The sequence below is a fragment of the Canis lupus genome, chromosome X (assembly GCF_011100685.1).
Source record: "Canis lupus familiaris isolate Mischka breed German Shepherd chromosome X, alternate assembly UU_Cfam_GSD_1.0, whole genome shotgun sequence".
In the NCBI taxonomy this organism is placed as follows: Eukaryota; Metazoa; Chordata; class Mammalia; order Carnivora; family Canidae; genus Canis; species Canis lupus.
In genome coordinates, this window is record NC_049260.1 from 26,765,630 (window position 1) to 26,789,511 (window position 23,882).

At 37.8% G+C, this 23,882-nt stretch overlaps 1 protein-coding gene across 1 annotated transcript in view; it reads right to left on the reverse strand.

Moving 5' to 3' along the window:
• DMD (dystrophin) overlaps positions 1-23,882 on the reverse strand; it is a 2,084,073-nt gene that overhangs the window by 309,652 nt on the left and 1,750,539 nt on the right. The window contains 1 exon segment of the mRNA NM_001003343.1: positions 3,115-3,261. Coding sequence (NP_001003343.1) covers positions 3,115-3,261 — 147 coding nt within the window.

The following is a 23,882-nucleotide window of genomic DNA, read 5'->3' on the forward strand; positions in this document are numbered from 1 at the left end:
TGTCTTATTCTGCTGTTGATGTTATATCTACATTGTTTATCTGTTTCTAACATTTTGACTGATATTACAGAGAGCTAAAAGATCAGTATGGCTTTCTTTTAAAATAAAAATTAATGGATTGTCTAATTAAACCCAGGATATTCTGGTATCAAGTAGATATAGCTTGGCACTATGTAACTCTCTTTCTTCTATTACACTATTTTGCCCAAATTTAGAACTCATTTTCTTTTTTTTTTAAATTTTTATTTTATTTATGATAGTCACAGAGAGAGAGAGAGAGAGGCAGAGACACAGGCAGAGGGAGAAGCAGGCTCGATGCACCAGGAGCCCGACGTGGGATTCGATCCCGGGTCTCCAGAATCGCGCCCTGGGCCAAAGGCAGGCGCCAAACCGCTGCGCCACCCAGGGATCCCAAGAACTCATTTTCTTAGGTTTATATGTGCCTTCCCACTATTCCAACTCTCTATTTCTTGATTTTTCTCTTAGTGGACAAAGAAATAGAGATGAATTTGTACAAATTTTTTTTATCATGATGTCATAACTGACATAGAATTGTGAGTGACTAAATTATTTATTTTTATAGAAATCTGATGTTATAATGATGATAGGCTCGAGCTTCCTGCCACAGAAGTTGGGTGATTCTTGAGTCAGATACATTCTTCTAACCGTAAAATGTTGTTGATAGGACATATGACTTGTGCTTCCAGTAATGGGGATGAAGTTATTTAATGCGGACCTCATTTCTTGGCTTTGTTCACTTTCTGAACAAGGATTCCCATTTATAATATAGCAGAATAGTTAGAATTATGGTCAAAGAAAAAAATGGAATCAACTTGACTCAGTTATGTGCAACCCTGAACCTTGGGTTTATCAGCTTTCTGCTGAAAATATTTTTAAAGCATATCCTTCGGGTCATATCAAAAAAAAATGTGAAATTTGTCACAATAAGAGCAGGTACCACAAATTTACCGAACTGTTTAGTATGAGAAGACTGTGCATATGTGGGTTTGGGATGAGAGGTTTAAAAGTTCAAATGAAAAAAGGAGAAACACAATCCCAATGAGCCACATCTGTATTATGAATAGAGGAAGCTACCATATTGATTCTAAACTAAATTTTGTCATACGAGTACCCTCCCCCAACCCCCTGCCCAGATATCCAGATACAGAATCATAGGATTGAGTTGGATGTGACCTGAAACCGAACGGGATCGCCTCATTTTATACATGAGGGAATTAAAGCTGAGGGAGGGTAAATGGTTTTTTCAAGATAACACTGTCAAAGAATGAGCTTCAGTTTGAAGTCAGGGCTTCTCCTCTTCACTCTAGTCCTCTTTTTCCTACATCAGCTCCTTTCACATACTTCCCTATATTCATAACCAAGTCTTTATTCATTTTAAAGAACGAGCAAAACTGAGGCTATTAATATTTTCTCACACTTTACGTCTACATAAAGAGTACAACTACAATGGCTTGCTTAGTACTGATCTTTAGAAACTTTGCTTATCAGTCATCATCTTTTGACCTCATTTGTAAGCTTACATGGTCACAGATCTCATACCACATCCTGAAAGCAAATGCAGCATTTGGTTCTTTGAAAGAAATTTTAAGATACAGTTCAAGAGTGCTTGAAGAGAACAAATGTGGCCACTGCTTTTCCTTGGACATTTATGGTTTTCCTTATTTATGCTTAAAGTGAAAAATATACTAAGGATCAAGCTGATAAGGTTTTAATAGTACTTGGCCACTCTGAAACTAATAGACACAGAAAGGCATGTAATTGCTTAACCATATTGCCTTGCTTTAGTCAATGCCACTTATAACAATCTATCATACAAACATTTCAAAACTATCCATCACAACGAGAATTAAATTAGAGGAGATCTCAAGAGGTCTTGAATTTGGAACCTGTTTTTATTAAAGATCTAGCAATTCTTCAACAGGACTTTCAATCATACCCCTAAATGGACTGCCAATATGAAAAGTTATCTGCTTCATCTTTTTTTCTTTTTCCTACTGAAACACTGAAAACAAATATTTTTAAGTTCAGTTTCTTCTGTCCTCAGGAGTATACTTTCTGATCCTATGAAACTGGGGAGAGAGACAAAACGATTCTCTAACTCTGTGGTTAAAATCAGTTTGAGGGTTTGGGGTATAGTAGAGTATACCCAAATATATAGTATAGTATACTATAGTATAGTATAGTATAGTATAGTATAGTTTACACAGTGCCCTTCACACAGGGAACATATACACACTGCTTTTTCTGAGTTCTCACTATGAGCCAGGTACTGTACTAACAACTCTGTGAATTAATGTTTACTTTTACAGCAAGCATGTTAGAGATGAGAAAACTGACAATCAGAGAGGACAAGTGACTTCAAGGTCACTCAGGAAGTTTGATTCCAAAGCCTGTATGCTATAATAATAATCATTATAACTGCAGTAGCGCCAAGAGCCAGAGTGTGTACAGCATTTGCTAGGTAACCAGCACAATTCCAAGCACTTTTTGACATATTTTGAATTACTCGTTCTAATAATAGACTGGTATTTTAGAAATATTTAAGATCCCATTTTCTTGGGATGAAAGACCAAAGCACAGAATGGTTAAATAACTTGCCCAAGGTCCCACAGCTAGTAAGTGCGACCTTGAGCATGCTTCTAGTCTCTATACTTATCATGCCAACCTATGAAAAGCCTCCCTGTATAGGTTTGTGATAGGATGTTCTTTTTAAAAAGATTTTAAAACATGTCTTCCATTGACTGTTGTTTAAATTAGGATTCCAGAGGTAAAGATGTTTAAAGAATCCGAACAACAATAGTAAAAGTAATTGTATGACAGTAACTAAGTTCTTCCATCATGATTCAGCATTACCTTCCATGCTAATTGCAAGATATAGGAAAATCTAACTTTAAGTTATTTACAAAAATGATTACTAATTGGTTCGAAAACATTTATATAGGAACTTACTAAATAACAGAAAGTATCCTACTCTCACGAAATATTATCCGGAACATCACACTAAGAAATTTCTTTTCTTATTCCTTACAAACACGCTTTACCCATATATTCTCTTATTGTAACAAGGAGCTGCAATGCTTATAATGTGCCTACCTGCAGAAGCTTCCATCTGGTGTTCAGGTCTTCCAGAGTGTTGAGGTTATATGGTGACAGCTGAATGCCCAACGTAGTGAGTTGGCGAGCAAGGTCATTGACGTAGCTGACATTCTCTTTCAGAGGTGTAATTTCTCCTCGAAGCGCCTGTGTGAAATAGTCAAGGGTAAATTGGAAAATGAGAACATTTAAGGCAAAGAAACAGACACATGCAGACTAAAAGATACCTTGTTCTGTTTGGGGTGCAGTGTTAGTGACATTTGCTCTATTGTAAGTGATATTGCAACCACGAACATTTGTGAATGGGTGAATAATAATAACTAATATGCATAGAGCATTTCTTAGGTGCCTAATCCTGTGATGAGCTTTGTCCACACAACAATACTTTTATTCCTACAAAATAAAATTTTGTAGAATTCTCATTTTACATGTGAGAAAACAACTTGCAGAGGTTTTACCTTGCCTAAGTTTCAATGGGCCAAAATTGAGGACCCTGGGATACATACCCAGGGTTGCTTGCTTCCGGAGTACATATTCTTAGTGATTATATTATATTACTTTCCAAAGTAATTCTGAATTGGCAAAGTAACAGAAAATATATACTGCTAGATTCTAAGTTCTACTCATTTTACAACCACAAATGGATTCTTTTTTTTTACAATAAGAAGATATACTTGATAATGAAATACTACATTCACACTTTGCACCAACTGCATAATAAATAGATTCATTTAGAGATTAGGGTATTTTGTCAAGCCCTAAGAATGACTTCCTGGTCTCGTGGTATTTTAGTCCTTGTGGCAAAGACTTAGGAAGGCTCCCATGGGGCTTCTCCGCTGTCTCTGAAACACTAGAATGGAATTCTCTGATGCAATGCATCATGACAATCTGGTGAGTAGAAGAACCCTATGCAGATATGGGTAGGATATAACCATGCATCATATCTACCCTATTGAGATGACATTTATGGATCTTTAACATGATGTATGATGTCCAAATGTTCCAATGAGCAATTTCTAAGGGACAAATTCCTTCACTTAGGAGAACAGTTTGTGTAATGTAATGTCTACGCACAAGGACAACATCACTTACTTGGTTATATGTGCTGCTTTGATTTGCTTGATCTGGGTAGGTGTTATTTCTCTGGTTCACTATGTTAATAAAACCACTGTTTACACTGACTTCATCTATAACCCTCCAAATCCCTCCCATTCCAAATAAAAAGAGCCAGTATGTACATTCTAATTAAGAATGGCATTGTCCTGTTGAATCAACCTGAATATCTCACTACTAAAATGTAGTACTGTATGGAATATAAGACTCTTACATAATTCTTAGGTAATATAAGACATTGTGATAATCACTCTGTATAACTGCCCCTAAGGGTAAATTTTATCATTTGTGAAATATATGTCAATAAAAAATAAAAATAAAGGAAAATAGAATAAATCTTTCTGTCTGACCACAGACATGCAAAAAAAAAAAAAACTCCCTATCTGATGTATTCATCTTTATTCAACTTCATGTCAGTGGAATGTCATAGGAATCAGCCTGAAACTGAGAAAGTTTTTAATAGGGATTGATGGTTAATATTATTATTCCATTGCCTTATAAATAAGTAAACAGATTAAAAGAATCCCATGGAAGGAGGTAAAATCCACCGATGTAAATTCATATCTCTAAAAGGAAATAATCCATAATCACTTTGTTTTGTGTAATAAAGGGTTAGAAAACAAATTTATTTTAAAGATTTATTCATTTATTTGAGAGGGAGTGTGTGTGTGTGTGTGTGTGTGTGTGCATGTGCATGCTTGGGAGAGGGAGGAGTACGGAGGGAGAGAGAATCCTGGAGCAGACTCTGCTGAGTGTGGAGCTTGATGTGGGGCTCGATTCCAGGACTGTGAGATCATGAGCTGAGCTGAAATCAAGAGTCGGCTGTTTAACCAACTCAGCCACCCAGGTGCCCCTAGAAAACAGATTTCTTAAATGTCAATGGAGAAACCTAGACAAGGGCAATGATTACAAAATGAAAGCATTCTCTTCTAGATAGTCACATGTGTTTCTAGGAACCATAAATCAATATCGTATGAGTGGGAACTGGAAACAGGGAACCCTTACAGAGATGGCAGGACAGTCAGGCCGAGTCTGACCAGACTGCAGATTAACCCTGTATGTTAATCATTGGTCTCCACTGTGCCCTTCAGAAGCATCAGTCTCAGTCACATGCAGGTTTCAGCTCTCTTTGGACTACATCATGCACACGTTCAAATGCCTTTTATTGGAATATTTTGGGTTTCACTTCCTCCCCCCAAAATGCCAGACACAGATTTTATTTTATATTATATTTTTAAAATATTTTATTTAAATTCAATTTGCCAACATATATTATAACACCCAGTGCTCATCTCATGTGCCCTCTTTAATCCAGACACAGATTTTAATATTCTGTTGGTGTTTCGGAGGACAAAAAATTAAGCTCTAGTATACATCTTTAACCACAACACTCATTCTCTTTCCTCTCTCCTTCCCTCTCTCTCTCTCCCCACCACCATGGGATCTGATGGCTCCTTTTCCTTCTCCTTCCTTCTCCTTCTCCTCCTTTCTTCTCCTTCTCTTTCTCCTTCTTCTTCTTGCTTCCATCTAGCAATTACAGTAACTCTCTTAACTGATCTCCACGTAAGAGTCACCAGATTAAGTAGTTTTCATTCCTCTGTGAAACACAGTGATGGGGACCTCTCAAAGCCTCTAAATAAAATGTTAGAGTGATCAGTCAGGATGCATGGCCTGCGGCTCTCATTAGTTGAGTTGTCAGTTGTGTATATGTTCTCGGACCTGCTTTTTGCCAGTTGGTATTGCAACTACATAATTAAATTTAATTCCACAAACCAAAGAAATTTAAGTCTAAAAGAAAATAAGCTATTATTTCCATGAAAACTAGGTTAAACACTCTAGAATGGTGCTTAAAAGAGAACAAGGAAAGTAAATATTGTTGAATTGTGTATAGACAAGGCAACTGTAAAAGACAAGAAAAATAATCTGAAAAATTTAGAAGGGTTCTGTATGCCTTTCATGGTTCCTGATGGGCTCTGCCCACATTAAAGAAACTGGAACTGGAAATCAAAGTCTTCATCATTGGCATGATTTATGGAGAAGTCTAATCAGTGAATCTACACTTAAAGAAGAAACCTTCACACAACATTAAAATCCTGGTTGACTACTTTAAGATCGAATAAAATGTTTAAGACATCCTTTTTTATGATTTTGATTGAACTGAATTTTTCTTTTTTTTTGAACTGAATTTTCCAATTAACTGTTGAACTCTACCTTCTGAGCTGCAATAGAGGAAATCTATTATAAATTTTACTACCACTACTTGACTACTACTGCTACTGCTACAAGTATCATCATTAACTAAGGTGGGGGGGATGCATATGTTTAGTTTAATCTGGATTACATTTCTCTTAGGATAAATGGAAGCTTTGACTGTGGAGGGGGGAGATCAGTTGGTAAAATGATCATCTGGTGTGAAGTTTCACGCAGGGGAGATATCATGATGGGCCTGAGCAGAATGAAGAACTCTAGCCAGCTAGAAATCATCACGAGGGCACTAAGCCCATGAGAACAGTTACCACAAAGTAACTGGTGGTAGAAAAGAGGAAAAGACAAAAGAGGTGGGAGAGCATTCAAGTCAGTCTCCACATTGGCATTTGCCCTAGGTTCTGGTGGCAGCTCCTACCCTGAGGATGGCTCCCTGCTGTTGTAGACTGACAATGCCTAGAAGCTTACCTAGTAAGTAGTATGGCTCCCTAAACACTGAATCGCAAGACACCACACTATGTAAAGACTACAAAGTACAAGTACTGTGTCATTTAAGTGGATGTAACGTTGTGTTTGACTATCTTTCAAATATTAGAGCTTGTAATATTATACATAGAAATATATGTTTAAATGATTAAACACTGAACATGAAATGTCAAAAAAAGTACAGTTAACTCTGAACAATATCCTGTGCTATTTAAATGCTACCGGGATTTCATTAGATTTTATTCTAGTTTGGAAGCAGTGAGTGAGAAAACATTGAAGGGAGCCATTATACTGTGGGTTTTCTTTGAATCACTTAAACATCTGGAATATGTTCTCCATGAAAGAGCAAACCAAGTCTAATTTTATTATGACTAGTTTCATGCCGGCAAAATTTTCACTTCATTAAATGTTGTCTGATTATAGATATAAAAGTACTGATTTAGAATGATATATAAGTCTGATATGTCAAGTTTTTCTTCTTTTTATGAAATTAAATTGGCTGTCAGATCGTTGCTTATCCTTATGTTGTTAAAGATTTGTTCGAATATAGATTTAGGATGTTAGTCATCAACCACATTGCAACAAAAGAAAGGAATTTTCTATTAACAAGGAAACATTGTTTTTGGAGGGAGAAGCTTTGGCTTGATAGTTAAGGGACTATGTTGCTGGGCGCAGAAGGTGGATTTAAAGGATTGGAAAAAACAAGTCAAGGGACTTGTACTTTGAGGGCCTCCAATTCCTCTCTGAAATATGAAGCAATAGACCTGGCATAAAATCGGTGTTGAACAAATACTCATTGAATGAAAACATGAGTTCAGGGCAAGTGGGAACATTTGAATTAGGTATGACAGAGATGGTGACAGAAGTTGACCTCAGAAACCAGAGAGGTTGCCAGATGGTGTTGAGGGTCCATCAGAGGCCCAGGACCAACATTTTAAAACAAATCTTGACCATTTGCCCCATTTTTTCCTTCTCCAGCAGTGTTCCTTGCAAGCATGGAGAAAGCGGCTGACCTAGGTTTGGGGTCATGTCAAGTGTCTCTTTCTCAGGGACACAGGAGTTCAAATTTTAGCTGGAATGTCATTGAAAAATATACCATAGAATCTAAAACTGGATTGGGAAGGAAGTGAAGCAAGGTGAAGCTCGTAGGTGGAGAGAAAATAGAGGAGTCAGTGGTGGAAGTCCAGGACAATCCAAGGAAGAGCACATTTGGAGTAGCTGCACAAGCAGACAAGGAGGGGAAGAGATTCTGGGACATGAGAATTAGCAATGCCACCTAGGAGTTTATTTATAAATTGTGTGACATGGCACGTATCACATGCTCACACATATATAAAGGATTTTTTTTTAATTTTTATTTATTTATGATAGTCACAGAGAGAGAGAGAGAGAGAGGCAGAGACATAGGCAGAGGGAGAAGCAGGCTCCATGCACCGGGAACCTGACGTGGGATTCGATCCTGAGTCTCCAGGATCGCGCCCTGGGCCAAAGGCAGGCACTAAACTGCTGCGCCACCCAGGGTTCCCTATATAAAGGATTTTATTTACATATATATATATATATATATATATATATATATATATATATATAAATGGGGCTACTGATAATATGAAAAACTTCCCTTCTTAGGGATATTAAACATTCTTCCTGAAATCTTAACCTACTAATTCCTAGAAGTCCCATGTCACATACAGGATATTCACAATTAATCAGGTCTGAGGGTGAAAGGCCATTCTCAGGCTATAGATGTCGTGCAAAGAAAATTACAACACAAATACTACTTAAAAGATGAAATAGTGGCTAACTGCATTTCTCTCTACAGTGGAGCCTTATTGAACAAATGTTTGAGAACCAAAACCCCTGGAAAATGGTCTAAAAAGAGGAGGCATTAGGAAAAGTCCCAGGGTTTTTCACGCTGGGTTAGTAGTGAGAAGGCAAGGGGGAGGAAATGGAAATCATGTCCTGTAAACACAGATCTTGATTCCTGTTATTGGAACTCCTACAGGAGGCTCAGGGAAGGCTTCCTAGAACCCGGTTACCCAAGATCCGGGGGTAGGTACAGCCCAGCTGTTGGCAGCTTCTGCACTTCTGGATGGCTAATCGGGCCAAGAGGGTCAAGGACCATACACTGCTTGGCCCAGAGGATCAGAGGCCTGCTAGAGCTTCTAAAATACCCAGGGGGACATGAGCTGCTCAAATGTCATTGGACCAAAGACAAAGAAACACAAGACGAGATGTAGGAAAGCCTTTCCTGAAATGCATCAGGCTTGGAGACTTCCATTGGTAACTGTAATTCTTGGCTCTGCACTCTGGTTGGTTCACTTCCTGGTGTGGTGCCCAGGAGGAAGGTTCAGCATTTGTCTCAGATACCTACTGACTTAGGCTGGGTTTTGGAGAAGCAGAGTCTGAGAGATCTTAAGTGAGAGAAGCAGGTGGATGGGACAGAAAATCTAAGTAAGGATGTGGTCTCAGTTGGAGCCCAACATCAGCTTGATCCCATGAAAAGCTCTGGAGGACAAATTATATCATAGTCGGTTCCATCTTGAGACAAAGGGGCTGTCCTTGTCTACTCCAACATCAATTGGGTATCAGCCACCAGCTGCCCCCAGCAGTCTTAGGGGAGAAGGGGTAGTGTAATTTCCCAGGCATAGTGGCTTCCTTTTGCCTGAGGGAGGTTTTCTGGAACAGGATGTGACTATGAGTCTTTTAGCAGCCAACTCTCAGAGCTGCTGGGGGATGAGCACACCAGCTTAGTGAAGGAATCTGGCTGGGGTGCCAACAGTATCTACCACATAGGCGAACTTCATCCAGACCCCCAATTTCCTTTACCCTTGGACTTCAGAGGTCAGACACCCTTTTTTTTTTTTAAAAACAAGAGGCTTCTCATGTGTGAATTCTCATTACTAACTGTCCTGTAGATCTCCAACAAAATGGAGAGTGGCCGCCCTTTCCATATTAACTCCTTGATTTCCATCCAATGCTGAGGGACTGTGTAGAGCTAAGACAGAAGAGGTAGACTGCAGACTATTGAGTTCATCCCTCTGCCTTTCGTATCACTTTTGCCTCTGGTAGACATTCTTGACAATAAATTATGCCATTGAAACACGTATTTTTTTTTAATAGAGATGCGGCTGCATTCCATTCCAGCATTGGTTTTTATTGTGATAGCCCGAAGGCAAAACATTATGCTGTTTCTTTTCATTGTCTTCCTTGCATTCAGCTTTCAGGGCAACTCTTGTACATTTTCATAGTTGGGCACAATCACTTTTGACCAGCAAACAGAATAAGGACATAAATAATGAAACAGACTCAGAACTAATGACCTAGATGTAGCATAATCAGGATGACTTAGAGGGAGGTTAAATTAAAAAACAAACAAACAAACACCAACCCAGATTTTAGGAAAATAATACGAAGTTTGTAGGCATGAAGAAATTCTGGGCTTTTATTTATCAAACAATTGTCAGTAATTATATTTTAGCTCCGGTTTCCCCTCAGGGTCACCCACACTTCCAAATTTGTGCCACTCAAAGCATAGCAATTAACTGCTATGTTTTTCCCATAAAGAATCCTCACATTTTCCTGAAAACTGATCTCTAGTTTCTCTTCGTTTTATTGAAAAAGAACGCATACCTGAACACAAAAGCATAAATTCTTTTTTTAACACTTTCTTATTTGCATCTATCATAATTCATCATCTTTCCAGACATGGCTTCACTCTGAAGCTCATAACCTCAAGGTTCTGAAAATAAAAGCTGAATTACAGCTCTACCACACTAATAGTGTCTATCTTCTTTTTTAATGCATGTTGTTCATTTTGCCTTCACAGATATAAATTGGAAATGAGTAACAAGACAGAAGTGCTCATGGAGGACAGGTTTTTACTTATAAGAACAAGTTGTACTCATCTCGTGACTCTAATTTCCTTGGAAACTTGTTTCTGTAATCCTAACTGTGACTGCTAATTATTTTCTCTTCACAGAAAAAAAGAAGCAAACAAACCAAAAAAACAAAACCCTAAAACATTTCAAGTTTTCCACAGCTTTCAAAAGACATAGTTAAATAAGAAGGTAGTTCACAAGTGTTCTGCAGAAGCTAAATGCAAAATAGGCACAATTAAAATAAAAAGGTCTCTAATGAGTATAAATAAATCCCTTAAGCAAGCCCTGCTTTTAGGCTTCTAAGGAAACAGAAGAAATGCCAATATTTTCTATCTAAGAAATTTTAATTATATGTGGCAAAACATCAAGCAAAATGTCAGTTAGTGAAATCTGTTTACTTCTTTAAAAATAAGTAATAATTCATAAGCCATTAAAAATATCAGCCACAAGGACATTGATATTCAAACTCACGGGTTCTTGTTAGATAGCTTAGGGTTTAAAGTTTTAACAGGTGTTTTGGGTTTGTGAACGTCCCTGACAGTCTAAAATGTTCACGGTCTGTGCCCACATTTACTACTATCAATCACTACCCCTGTCTTGCTTTCACCTTTCCCTACGTGGCTCACACATCCCTGTTAGGCAGTGACTCTCAAATAGCAGCATGCATCATCATCACCCGGAGGGTTTGTTAACCAAGAGCCTGCAGGGTCTCGTCCCCGTCCCCAGTGTTTGTTTGTTTGTTTATTTATAGATTACTTATTTGAAAAGCGGGCGGAGGGAGAGCAAGAGAGAATTTGAATCACACTCTGTGCTGAGTGTGGAGCCCGACACACGGCTGGATCTCACAACCCTGAGATCATAATCTGAGCAGAAACCAAGATTCGGATGCTTAGCTGCTTAACTGACAACTGACTGAGCCCCCCCGAGGACCCCTTGTCCCCAGTGTTTTTGATTCAGGAGGTCCAGGGTAGGCTTGAGAAGTGGCCTTTTTAATAAGAACGTGGAAGATGCTGTGTTCCTAGAACTCACCAAACCTATTCCTGACAAGACCCTTGGTGTGTGCTGTACTCTCAGCCTGGAGTTTGACATTTTTACTCTCTACCCAGCTGGCTTTTATTCATAAACCTCAGATCTCACTTCATGTGACCGTGAGTACCAGCTCATCCCTGGTTTCTCTGTTTAAAGAGAGCTCTCTGTTTTTCTCCCCCTCGGCACCTTTCCTTCTTAGCCTAGACGGCAATTTCAAAGTGCGCATATATTTGCCTATTTATGAATTCATCATCTGTGCCATCCCAGGACCCTAATCTTCATTAAGGCAATTCTGTATCATTTTTTTTTCATCAGGGTATGCCTGAATCCAGCACGTGATAACCCCTCAATACATTTGTATTAAAGAATAAACACTCAAGAGAATTAGGCCTTTTTGCATTAATTACTAATACTTCAGACCAATAGCTCTTCTCAAATTGCTTCATAAACACAGTTGCCTAAAAAATTTGACACCGAATGCTTAAGTAAAAGAGCCAGCTTATTCCTTCAGGTTCCATAACTGAATTCTTTAGACCTATAACTCGATTTATTTTATGTTGGAGTACGTGCTAATTTCTGACATGCCTCTAAGCCTCTGAGCAAGAACCTAACATTCTAGCTTTTGGTGCCTTAAATCAGAGAGTTTTCATAAAAGTGCACAAGTGGGAAAAAGGGAGAAGTAATCTATTTAAGGAAAATATGTTCTGCTGGTGGTGATACACCTTGGCATAGTCTTCTGGAGGGCATTTTGGCAAGGCTGAATAAAAATGTTAAGGATATTTATATAGGAGAAGAGAAAAAACTGCATCCCAGGGTCTCCATGTGAGGTTGCTGAGTGGTCAGCCCAAGAGGACAGACGGGGCTGAAATCCAACCTGGGCTCTATTGCTAAATTGGTGTTTCTCTCACTCTCTTGACTCTCTTTGTCTCTTTCTCTGTCTTTGTCTCTCTCTCTCCACCTCTCTCACACATTTGGGGTTTTCTATTAGAAAAAAAGTCCATTTACAAATATTTGCATGCATTTCCTCCTGTGTAAGAGAGGGATAGGGACATGGACACCCCAGGACTATTGCGAAGATGAATGAGAATTTCGGGCCTATTTCTCCTTCTTTTACCCCACCTACAATCAGTTAAGCATTGTCATTGCATCAGGCAACATGAGGAAAACAATGTCATGCAAGGTCTTATTTGGTCTGGTCCAGGGAGAGTCTACAAAGCAGCAGGTAGTAAGCTCATCCCTGAGAGCCACAGACTCAGATCCTTTCTCAGGTAGCTGGACCCTGGGGCCAACTTCTAAGACTCCCCTGAGGTAGAGGGGGGACTTCTCTCTTTCCTCCTCTATCATGTAGCTTTGTAAGGTTTCCTTGAACTAGACATAAAACTGATAAAGCAAGAGAAAGCATGGTAAGAGGAGAAAAGATACTTGTTCAGAGCTTGAATGAAGGGTAAGAAGTAGGAAAGCTTAATGTGTTTGGAGTGGGACAAATAGTCTTTAATAAGTGAAGCATGATGTACAGGGTCATTGTGGAAGACTCATCATGGAGCGTTTTTTAAAAAGACTTTATTTATTGATTTATTTGAGAGAGACAGAGTAGAGAGAGAGAGAGAGACAGACAGACAGACAGACAGGAAGTGCATAAGTGAGGGAAGGAGCAGAGGGAGAGAGAATCTCAAGCAGACTCCGTGCTTAGCTCAGTACAGAGCCTGGGGCTGGATCCCAGGACCCTGAGATCATGACCTGAGCTGAAATAAAAATCTGAGGATCAGCTGACTGAGCCACCCAGGCACCCCTGGTGGGCGTGTTCCTGGAGCCAGGCTGTGGTGGGTATGAATGAGTTGGCCTTTGCAGGGCAGATAATGAAGGTTTATGCAATGAGGAATTGGCATATTCTCAGCAACTCTTTTAGTTAGATTTCTTTACTACTCAGTTGAAAACACTTATTTTATACCACTATGTACTATGCATATACATACTATGTATACATGTACTACGCACTGGGAAAACAGAACTTGTGACAGACTCACATTCATGACCAGAGATACACAGTTTAGTGGGTTATGGAAAGAACAGTGTAATCATGCTATGTGAAGTTATGCCAACAGGGTTTGCAAAGTTCAAAGGAGGCTGAGGCAGGTCCTGAGTGACACCCTGGGTAGATAAGGTGGGAATGACAGAAAGGTCACATTCTTCTGGGTGTGGTGTACTCATCTGGAAAATCTCAAGTAGGCCAGTGTAAGCCTGTGGTCACTTCAGAAAGGAGAAAAGAGTGAAAATGAGTGTCTGTAGATTCGGGACAGACAATTCGAATTGTCTGTAACAATGGCTTGAATTAGAATGATGGCAAATGGGGTGGCAAGTCATCTGTAAAATAATTTTTACAGGTCTTACATATCTGAAAGAGACCATTTTGTCCTGTGTTTTTGTGCAAGTTTATTTATTCACTCACTCCAAAAATTATTATTGAGCACCTATTTATGCCAGGGAATGTTCCAAGCACTCAATGGTTATAATTTAATGATGATTGTTATTATATAGGCTTATAAAGAAACGAATCCCAAGCCAAAACCTACCCATAGCTACCAAATGCCACACTTTCGACCACACAAATGCAGGACAAAGTAAGGTATGGTCTTGTATGTAGTAGTTCCCAAGAGGTTCTTTTTTTCTGTTAAGACAAATTAAGCTACCTTGGTGTGTATGAATAATAATTAATAGAGGAATCTAAGGTTGTGAGGTTACCTGTGCACAATGCTACACCTAGTTTGCTTTATACTGGGCATGATTATGTAATTTTAGTTGCACAGGGAAGGCATTCACTTCTGAAACAAAATGAATTTTTGCTCAATTGATTTTCCATTCAATATATTGTTATCAACTTAGAAATACAAAAACAGAACTGAGCCAGAGATGAATATAAATTTTCGAAGAGCTGAGATAAGAATCATTAAATGGAAGAGGGCTGAAAAGAATGTAAAATGCCCTACACTATCTACTTTTCTTTTCAGATTATTGTAGCTCCTGAATTAGTCTTTCCAAAAATACTTTTCTTTCCTACAAGTGGAACAACAAAGGAATAAGATATTTGACTGCTTCAAGTCAAATGAAATGAACATAAAATGGATTTTCTTCATTAAAATCGATGCAACAGCATGTCTAAAAGTTAGATTGGTAAATTTTTTATGATAGTTCCTCTTCATTTAATTATACCCTTAGGCTAAAAAGAAAGTCTTATGTATTTACTTGCAAGCCATGCTGTTTTCCCTCCAGACATATTAGTGACCACTATTATTATTATATTTGAAGGCTTTATTTATTTATTTTAGAGGGGAGGAGAGGGAGAGAGAGAGAGAAAAGAGAGAGAGAGATAGGGACAGATGGGGTAGGAGAGGGACAAGCAGACTCTGTGCTGAGCATGGAGCCTGACAAGGGACTTGATCTCACAACTCCGAGATCATGACCTGAGCTGAAATCAAGAGTCGGACGCTTAAATGACTGAGCCACCCAGGCATCCAAGTGGCTATTATTTTTATCTCAATGTATATATGTGTTTGCAAAAGATTTAGCCTCTTAAGTGGAACCAAGAGTTGATTCAGTTTTTCCTGTTTTTCACCATATTATTGAAAGTTTTCACTTTTAAGATATTCCTCTGATTTTTCTCATCACATCTTAAAATAATATCTAAATTCATCACTTGTTGTGTTCTGTTCTGACAACTGCTATCATGATAATGTCCATTTAAGTACATGTGAATGATGAATAAATTACTACTTACACAAATGTGTCTAAGTGTCAAGCTGTCTAATCCACGTCCTTAAATGTTATTTCAAAAAAAAAAAAACCTCAAAGTCATTGGCCAAACCTAGCTTTTAAAAAAAGTGATTAGTATTCAAGTAACAAAGACATCACACTTTAATAGTAATAGATTTTTTTTTCTTTTTCAAAAAAGGAGTATGACTTAGTATACTCAAATATCTGTGTGAGTGATTCTGTATCGATTATTTAAAGGAGAATACTATTTCAGTTGAAAAAAGGCTTTAACATATGAAAAAAATCTTTTCACTAAGAATTCAAGATTTTTTTGAAAGTCAAAGTGGGTCAGATTTCATTAAGACCCATCTTGCAGCTGACACTCAACCCCAACCCCCAGGCAATTTTAACACTGAGACAACCTTGAAAATGTCTTCTTTCAACCTTTATAACAAAATGTCAGAGTGTTTCCAAAGGTAATATTTTATTCTCTGTGTGAGTCAAAGGATCAATGGAACTTATGCTCATTTGTTTAGCTTATATTTCTTTTAATTTTATGCTTTGCTGGATACACAAAAGTTACCATTATATTGGATAACCCTTGTGGCCATTCTAGTACTGGGGCTTGTGTAGGTTGAAAACAATGAACCATTCTCTGGCTTTAGCCCTATTCCTGCCAGAAATATGTTGAGGCTAACAGCCAAATGACAAGTAGTGGGGGAAGTAGGTGAAGTGTTGTTGCATGTGGCCTACTTGTCCTTGGGACACACAGAAGCCTTAAAGCACCGGGCAATTAAATGAGAATCAGTTAATTAAGACCTAATAGGATTTAAGTTCACAACAATATATAGATTCCAAATTGGGTTAAAATGTTTTAAAGTAGAAAAATAAGTAAGTAAGATGAAGTTCAGTATTGGTTTGTCATTGGTTCTAAAAAACAAACCAATATATACTGCTTATTTCCCACATTCACTTGAGTTTCTATTTAATTAATGGCTATACTTTGGCATATATGGCTGATAAATTGACCTTATTCTCTTCACTAACTTGTTTAATGCCATGTTAAGATCACGATAATAAGATTTGAATATCTGATAGGAAAAAGTTCTAAATTAGCCCACTGAGTCCATAATACTGTGGAATCCCAGGGAATAAGACTTCTAAAAACATGTGTGCTTTGAAACAGAACCAGCAGGCTCTTAGCTGCATGAAGAAAAAAAAAATCACCATAAAAATCAATTCTTTAAAAGGAAATAGAAATCTATCTTAGTGTTAGATTCTCCAGCCTCATTCTGGTTAAGAGAGTTTGACATTTCAGGACTGAACACACTGTGGAAACTTAATAAATATTGAAGTTTACAAACAAAAACATAACAATGATATGTGGACCAATTTTTAAAAACATTGAAAATCAATGTGCCCCTACTCTGCCTAATTCAGTTAACTCAATTATTTAATGTATACTTGACTTGAGTGGGTTTATACATAGTTATTTCAATTTTACATTGAACATTAATCAAATTACTTTTAATGTAACCCCTGCCCCTATGCCCATCAGGAACCCAAAATAAAGGGGAAAGTTTGTTTGAATGTTTCTTGTTTAACACCAAAGCATTTTAAAGACATTTGTTTCTATTATATTTATCCCATGATTCTTCCTACATGTACCACTCACCCCATACCACAGCAGTGAATTTTTTTCACAGGCATTTCATAGGCTGATTCTGGAACCCCTCTGGGGAAAAAAAATCCCCTTTCTTGGCAGTCACTGCAGTTCAGACTACTTCCTACTTCCTCTCAGTTGCTCTTTCAGTGTCACTCCATCTGTCTCCATTTCTCTGCACATATACCTTTCTACCTTGAAAGCAGAGCCTCAGTAGAGTGACAAGTTATAAAATGTAGGAACTCCTGGGTAAGCTAGCTACCCAGTATTTGTATCTAACAAGCAGGTTTTAATTTTAAAAAGTTGAATAGTCTCAAGTATTCTGAAGGTCTTCAATATCAGAAACTCGGTAGAGTACTTGCTTATACTCAGTATGTTGAGCAGGAAATTCTGAGAATTTTTTTCCAAGATTTATTTATTTTAAAGAGAGAGAGAGACAGAGAGAGCATGAGTGGGAGGGGCAGAAGGAGAGGGACAGGGTCTGAGAAGAATTTTTAAATTTAATTGTTGTCATTGGTAAGTGTGAAAACACATAGCCAAGATGAAAAGTTACGTAGCTAAATATCTTAATTTTAAAGTATCAGTAGTGAGAAAGCAAGTTTACCTCCAAGTCATCTGAATCAGCCCCCATATTGTATGAGTGGCAGTAAAATACCAATAGGAAAATTGGAATAAATAATCGTGAATGTCTTTCACAAGAGAGACTCGGAAAGAGTAGGCCATTATTCATTTCAAGGTTTCCGAGTAGAACTATGCTCCCTACCTAAGCTATCAATCACTCTCACAGAAGGCCAAGTGCCTGCATTCATTTTTAAATGAAATGTTCTGGATGTTGATAAATATAAAAGAAGTAATAAGTGATATATTTATGGAAGAATTATTGAATAATTGATGAATTATTAATAATAAACGAAATATATAGGTATATATATACAGCTTCACAATGGAATGGTGGTTCTCAAAGTGTTCCTGGATCAAGAGCATGACCATCACCAGGAAACTGGTTAGAAAAGCAAGTTCTCATCCTTGTTCCAGAACCCCTGAATTAGAAGCTCTGGGGCAGGGGTTCACCAATATGGGTTTCCACAAGCCCTCCAGGAGATTCTGATGCCCAACAAAGTGAGAACCACTGCCATAGAAAATTCTTGACATTCTCAATGACTATGTCTCAATAACTCGAATCTCTAAATGCACAAATACCTGATCAATTCAGATATTTATAGATTATATAACTATTAAGCCCAAGTCAACTTATGAAGCCATTTTCTTACTAACAATGATCACTTTCTTAGATCTTTTCATTAACTCTTTCATTATCAATTCCAATAAGTACTTAAGGGAGACAGGCAAGGGAAGGGTGGCTTTTTCATGAAGAAAGAAAATCTTCATCACTTCCTCAGAATTATTGCATGTGCAAGAATGAAATAGCATTAAAAAGGCCATGTTGAGATGTGAAGGATGAGTGGCTTACTAGGGCCACTGGCCAGTTGTTGGAGAGACTTTCCCTGGCTTGGGCATCTGTCCCTCACCTACAGTGACTAATGGCCACCAACATCTCATAGCTGCTTCGCTTCTTCAGAAAGCTGACCTCTGCTAATGGGAGGCCCTGGGCCAGGAGGTAACACACCTTGCTCAGGAGGTAACTTATGTCTCCAGTGGTGGGCCACAGCCCGTGGTATGATGGAGCAGAGCCCAAGAGTCCATTTTATGCTTCTCTTCCTAATTTTGCATTCAGTGAGAGCATGTTGGCGGCCTGAATCTGCCATGGTGGGAGTATGGACACCAGAATCAGAAAATGCTACAAATCAGTGTTCACTCTACCTCAGAGCTAACTGGTAGATATTTACTGGTGTACTGCCAGCCACCTCCAGCAATTAGCTGGGGTGTGAAAGACAACTCTGTTGTGAGGTTTATACTTCAGTACTCTCTGTGTGGATCAGGACACAGAACTAGATTTTGCTGGAGATGGCATACTTGCATGGCTCTTCTCCCTTATTATGCGTCCCTAACTCCCATACAGGCTTCTTCTGAAAGCAGACTGTCTATAAATCAATGTGCACCCAGACCCCTGTTCTCAGGGTCTGTTTCCAGGGAACGTGACCTATAACACAAGTTAAGTCATTAGTTAATTGACTGCAGCACAGAAGCCTCAAAGAATACGTGTTCCAAATTACAAAGAGCTTTAAGTCATGGACCTTGTGGGTCACAGTGATCAGATAAAACTGCAAAAGATAAATGTGAAATGGCAAGGATCTACTCTTTGTGTATGTGTGCATAAAAGAAAGAAGCTGATGGAAAAAGATGAAGCCTGCACAAATTGGGCATTTTTTCATATAATGCTTCTCAAATTATGCTTTCATACCCATGGGTAAATGTACTGGGGGATTCATTTCACCTAAGATTTTGGAGAAGAACACTTTCGTATTAAAACACAACAAACACATAATGGAGAAGATCACAAAACTGACATGATATGTAAAAATAAAACAAGAAATATCAAAGGAACACTATGCTCATGGTAAAAGGAGGTAAGCAGGTGGGAGGGGAAGATACCAGGCTTCAACTCCTTGGCCGTTAGGAGAGGAGAAGTAGAAGAAGTTGAGAAGCACTGTGTAAAATATAACTGAAAATATTATTTCAGTATAAAATAATCTTACTACAAAAATTACTCTTCTTATTATGAAAAAGTTAACCATCTTCAAATGATAGGGTTGTATTAGTATTGTAAACACCTGTGTTCTTGTGATACCCAGAGAACTGGTTTACCAAAACAATGATTCAATGCCATTGTGTAACTTAGTTAATGTAAGGTTGTGTAAGGCATAATACTGGTGCCAACGTTCCCTGTATAATTCTGAAAATCGTAATTGCCGAGTGTGAGAGGAACTCAGCAGGAGCCCACTCCTTGGGTTATTTGTTCTCAAATCGTTCTTCATTGTGTTTAGGGTAGGAGAGTAACGTAGTTGTGAACTTTAAACTTGCTATGACTTTGGTAGATTCCCAAGGAGAATGAAAATATACATTAGCTGTGTGCTTTCATTTTCTAAGGAAATACGGAATGTCAGTTAAATAGCACACACATTTCCGAGCTATGTCTTGTTAATGTGGTACACGCACACATGTGCACAAGCTAATACAAATTCTTGCTCCCTCAGCTAGGTGCTATATAATATGTTGAAGAAAACTAAGCGGCCATTAATATGATCTGCAACACAATTTGATTCGCAAAATCAATTAAACATTCACACTCCGTAATAGGTATAGGTTTTAACCACGTCATGAATGAATGAATGAATGACTGAGTTTTGAGATCTGTTAGTGCTGACAGTTTACTACTTAAGCTTTTTTTTAAAGAGTTTTTATGATCTAAGACTCTTGAGGAATAGATTCCTAATTACAACCAGCCACAAACAAAGCTTCTGGAGTAAATCCTCAGTAAACAGGATTGGCATATTAAAGGATCAGGTTTTGATATGGTTGTTTTCAAATAGGAAGAAGAATGACATTCTTTGGAGAAATTTTTATTATCTAATTAAATACTTCCTTAGCAGCATAATGTCAAATGAACTCACTAGCTGAACATTTTGATTGTCCATGTTCTCCTAAATATCCCATGACCAGAAGAGGAGCTGTACAGCTCTGATTTAATGCAGTAACAATGGTAACCAATTCTAGCTCCTTCTTTTATCACAGCCCATCAAAAGAATACAAAGAAGTCCAAATTAAAATAAGTTCAATAATAATAAAAAACCCCACGTTCCTTTTCCAACTGTCCTAAAGCCTTTTTCTATCTTTAAGCAAGGTTCACTCAGTAATTATCTTATTTATGAAAGTAAAAGCAGAAGGATGTTTCTCTTACTAAATAAAAGCCTTTATGCTTTAAATGTAGACGGCATCTTGAAACAGTCAAAAAGAAAGCGTGTTGAATGTCATCAACTCATTTCCTCCCACCCACTGTTTTAAATCGTTTGCTCAGTTCCAATGTATACTACACTTACATAAGTTGTTTATGAAGAGCCAAATTAATAGTTTTTGCAATTGTTTTCGTTGAAATTTGGAGAGCTGACAAATGAATTAGTAGAAAATGGCAATTCTACATGAATTAGCTTTTAAGTCTCCCTAAGAGGCTGATGCAGAACTTAATAAGAGACTTATTAGAAGAAGTAGGACAACTTAATTCAGATTGATTATAGACTTCGGTGAAGACAGCTGGGGTTCAAATGAAACCGAAAAAGAACTTATATGCACTTCAAAGTATGCTAAGCAGATGTCTGAAACAATTACTCTGCACTGGCTTTTCAGAAGTTTCAAAAGCAGGATGGGAATAGCATGGTAAACGAAGGTTCTATTTGTCTAAGTTGAGGTACAGGCTTTTAAAACACACACAGGACTCGCTAAAATCATATGCCTTGGGTAAGAAACATGATTCGACACTGCTGTCCTAAGTAATTTGCTTTTAGCTTTATAAACAAAGCAGGAAATGCGAGAGAATACATGGGAACTAAGGAATAAGCCCTCTCGGAACGCCAACTTACAATTTATTGTTCACTGAACAAATAATTTGGTCAGGATTTCTAAGATGACTAATTCCTACTTTTGTTTCTAAGTTCTATGAGAGCCAATAATGACCATTCTATTAAAAAAAATAAACACTAAACTTTTAAAGCATGTAAGTGAGGCTTTACCATAATGTGCCTTCTTATAGAGGTATTCCAAGATATTAAAGGCCAAATCACATTCTTTTAAACATCGCAAATACATGCTTTAAAGAAAGGGATAGAACCCAGGTCGCTTGGTATGACAGGTGCTAGTTCCTTATTTAACCCAGATTTATAAAGGCTTATATCTTTTTCATTTGCATTTTCTTCTCAATCAAAGCCTACTTAATACACACATCATTTGTATAAAAATAACAAAAGCTTCCACAGAGCAATTCCTCTGCTGTTTATAACCATTAACAAAATATTAGTGAACTTTTCTTTTCCTATGGACAGTACATCTCATTCATTTTGGAGACACTATTTCCTTATTCGGAGTTGAGAGAGCTCTCATATTGAATCATTTTAGGGCTTCCCTGTTTGTGATGGTTCTGCTAACCTTGCATCCCCTAACTATCAGAATGGATTATAAGCTTTCTCTATAAAGCTCACATACGAGGAAGGATTGAAAGTTGGCTCATATAAATGACAAATATAACAAAATTAATAAAGCAATAATAAAACACTGGAACCAGGGTTAAGATGAGAAAAGCAGTAAAGGAAGGGAGAGTTGTATGAACATGGCTGAAAGCTTCTGCTTGCCAATGTGAAGACGAAATCCTAATATGTTACATCACATTTCATGTTAGCTATCAGGAGGAAACATACTTGCTTTTCTCAGTGTCAAAGTCTGAGATAGCATTTCTTTGACAAATTTCTCAAATAGGCCAAGCCACAGGGACTCAGGATGGTCGACCCAAAGAGATGCATTTGCCAGTTATCTTCTTAAATTTTTAGATGTGAATGTTGAACGTAAATAAGTCCGGATGGCATGGTGGCTTCATTATAGTCCCTGGTCTAATACACATGTTCCTGCATTGTTCCTAACTATAATTCTAAAAAGATCTAATAAAAATATTTCATTGTGAGAATTTTAAGGAAAAATTCAGAGAATCCTTGTCCTTGACCTTTTACAGGAAGAGGTGTAAGTTAAAAGTCTAATAAAAAAATAGCAAATAACTACATAGTTGTGACAAAATAGCATAATCCCAAATGGCAGTCTGGGGGAGTTTAATTATGGTTATGGTGTGAAAAACTGTGTTTGAAGCAGCGGGCAAACTAAGGGCAGTGAAATATTCCTGGCTCAAGAATGATGCACCACTCTGTATAAAGAAACCATGGTAGATTAGAACAAAAAGGAAGCTTGGAACAACAACAGTAACTCTCAAACTTTCTCACACAGGAATTGTTCTCAAGAACGAAAACATCATATGAAGACTATAGGTTCCAAAGTCATTCTGCTTTCTTAATTCCTGCATATATTCATTCCACTTACAGATCTAAGCAGAGCAACTAGTGGTTCTAGGAGTTATTCTTATTCCCCATTACTATAAGGAAAGTAAGAATATTTGTGCAGTCACAGAAGCAGTGGTGTTATTTCCAGTCAAATGAGAAATCATTATTGTGTCCTTCAAATATTTGATAAGTAGTATAAATCATGAATTTTAAAAATAAAGAGACATTTACATTTTCGATTTTATTCTGGGGGTTATTCCTATGGAAGCTCTATCTGCAAGGCTGAGATTCTCTTAGTGAGCAAAATAGTCAATATTGACACTGTGTTTCTTTCTCTGGATTTACTATACGTACAATGTCCTGAGGATGATTAGCCAGTAACGATGCCACTTCCCAGGACCTCATTGTTGTTGCTATTTTATCCATTAGCCAAATCGCAAAGCCACATTTGCTAATGAAATGATATAATGCTAAATCCCACAGAAAAACACAGACCATAGTTCACTTGTATAACAACTTTTTCAACAAATAAGATGAGAGTGGAGGTGGGTATTACAATAGAGTCAGCAGGGGTGATGAAAATGAACTGAAGTGGGTAAACAAAATGCTCTTCTGGCTACATGCCTAGCTACCCCGACAGCGTGGAGCCTC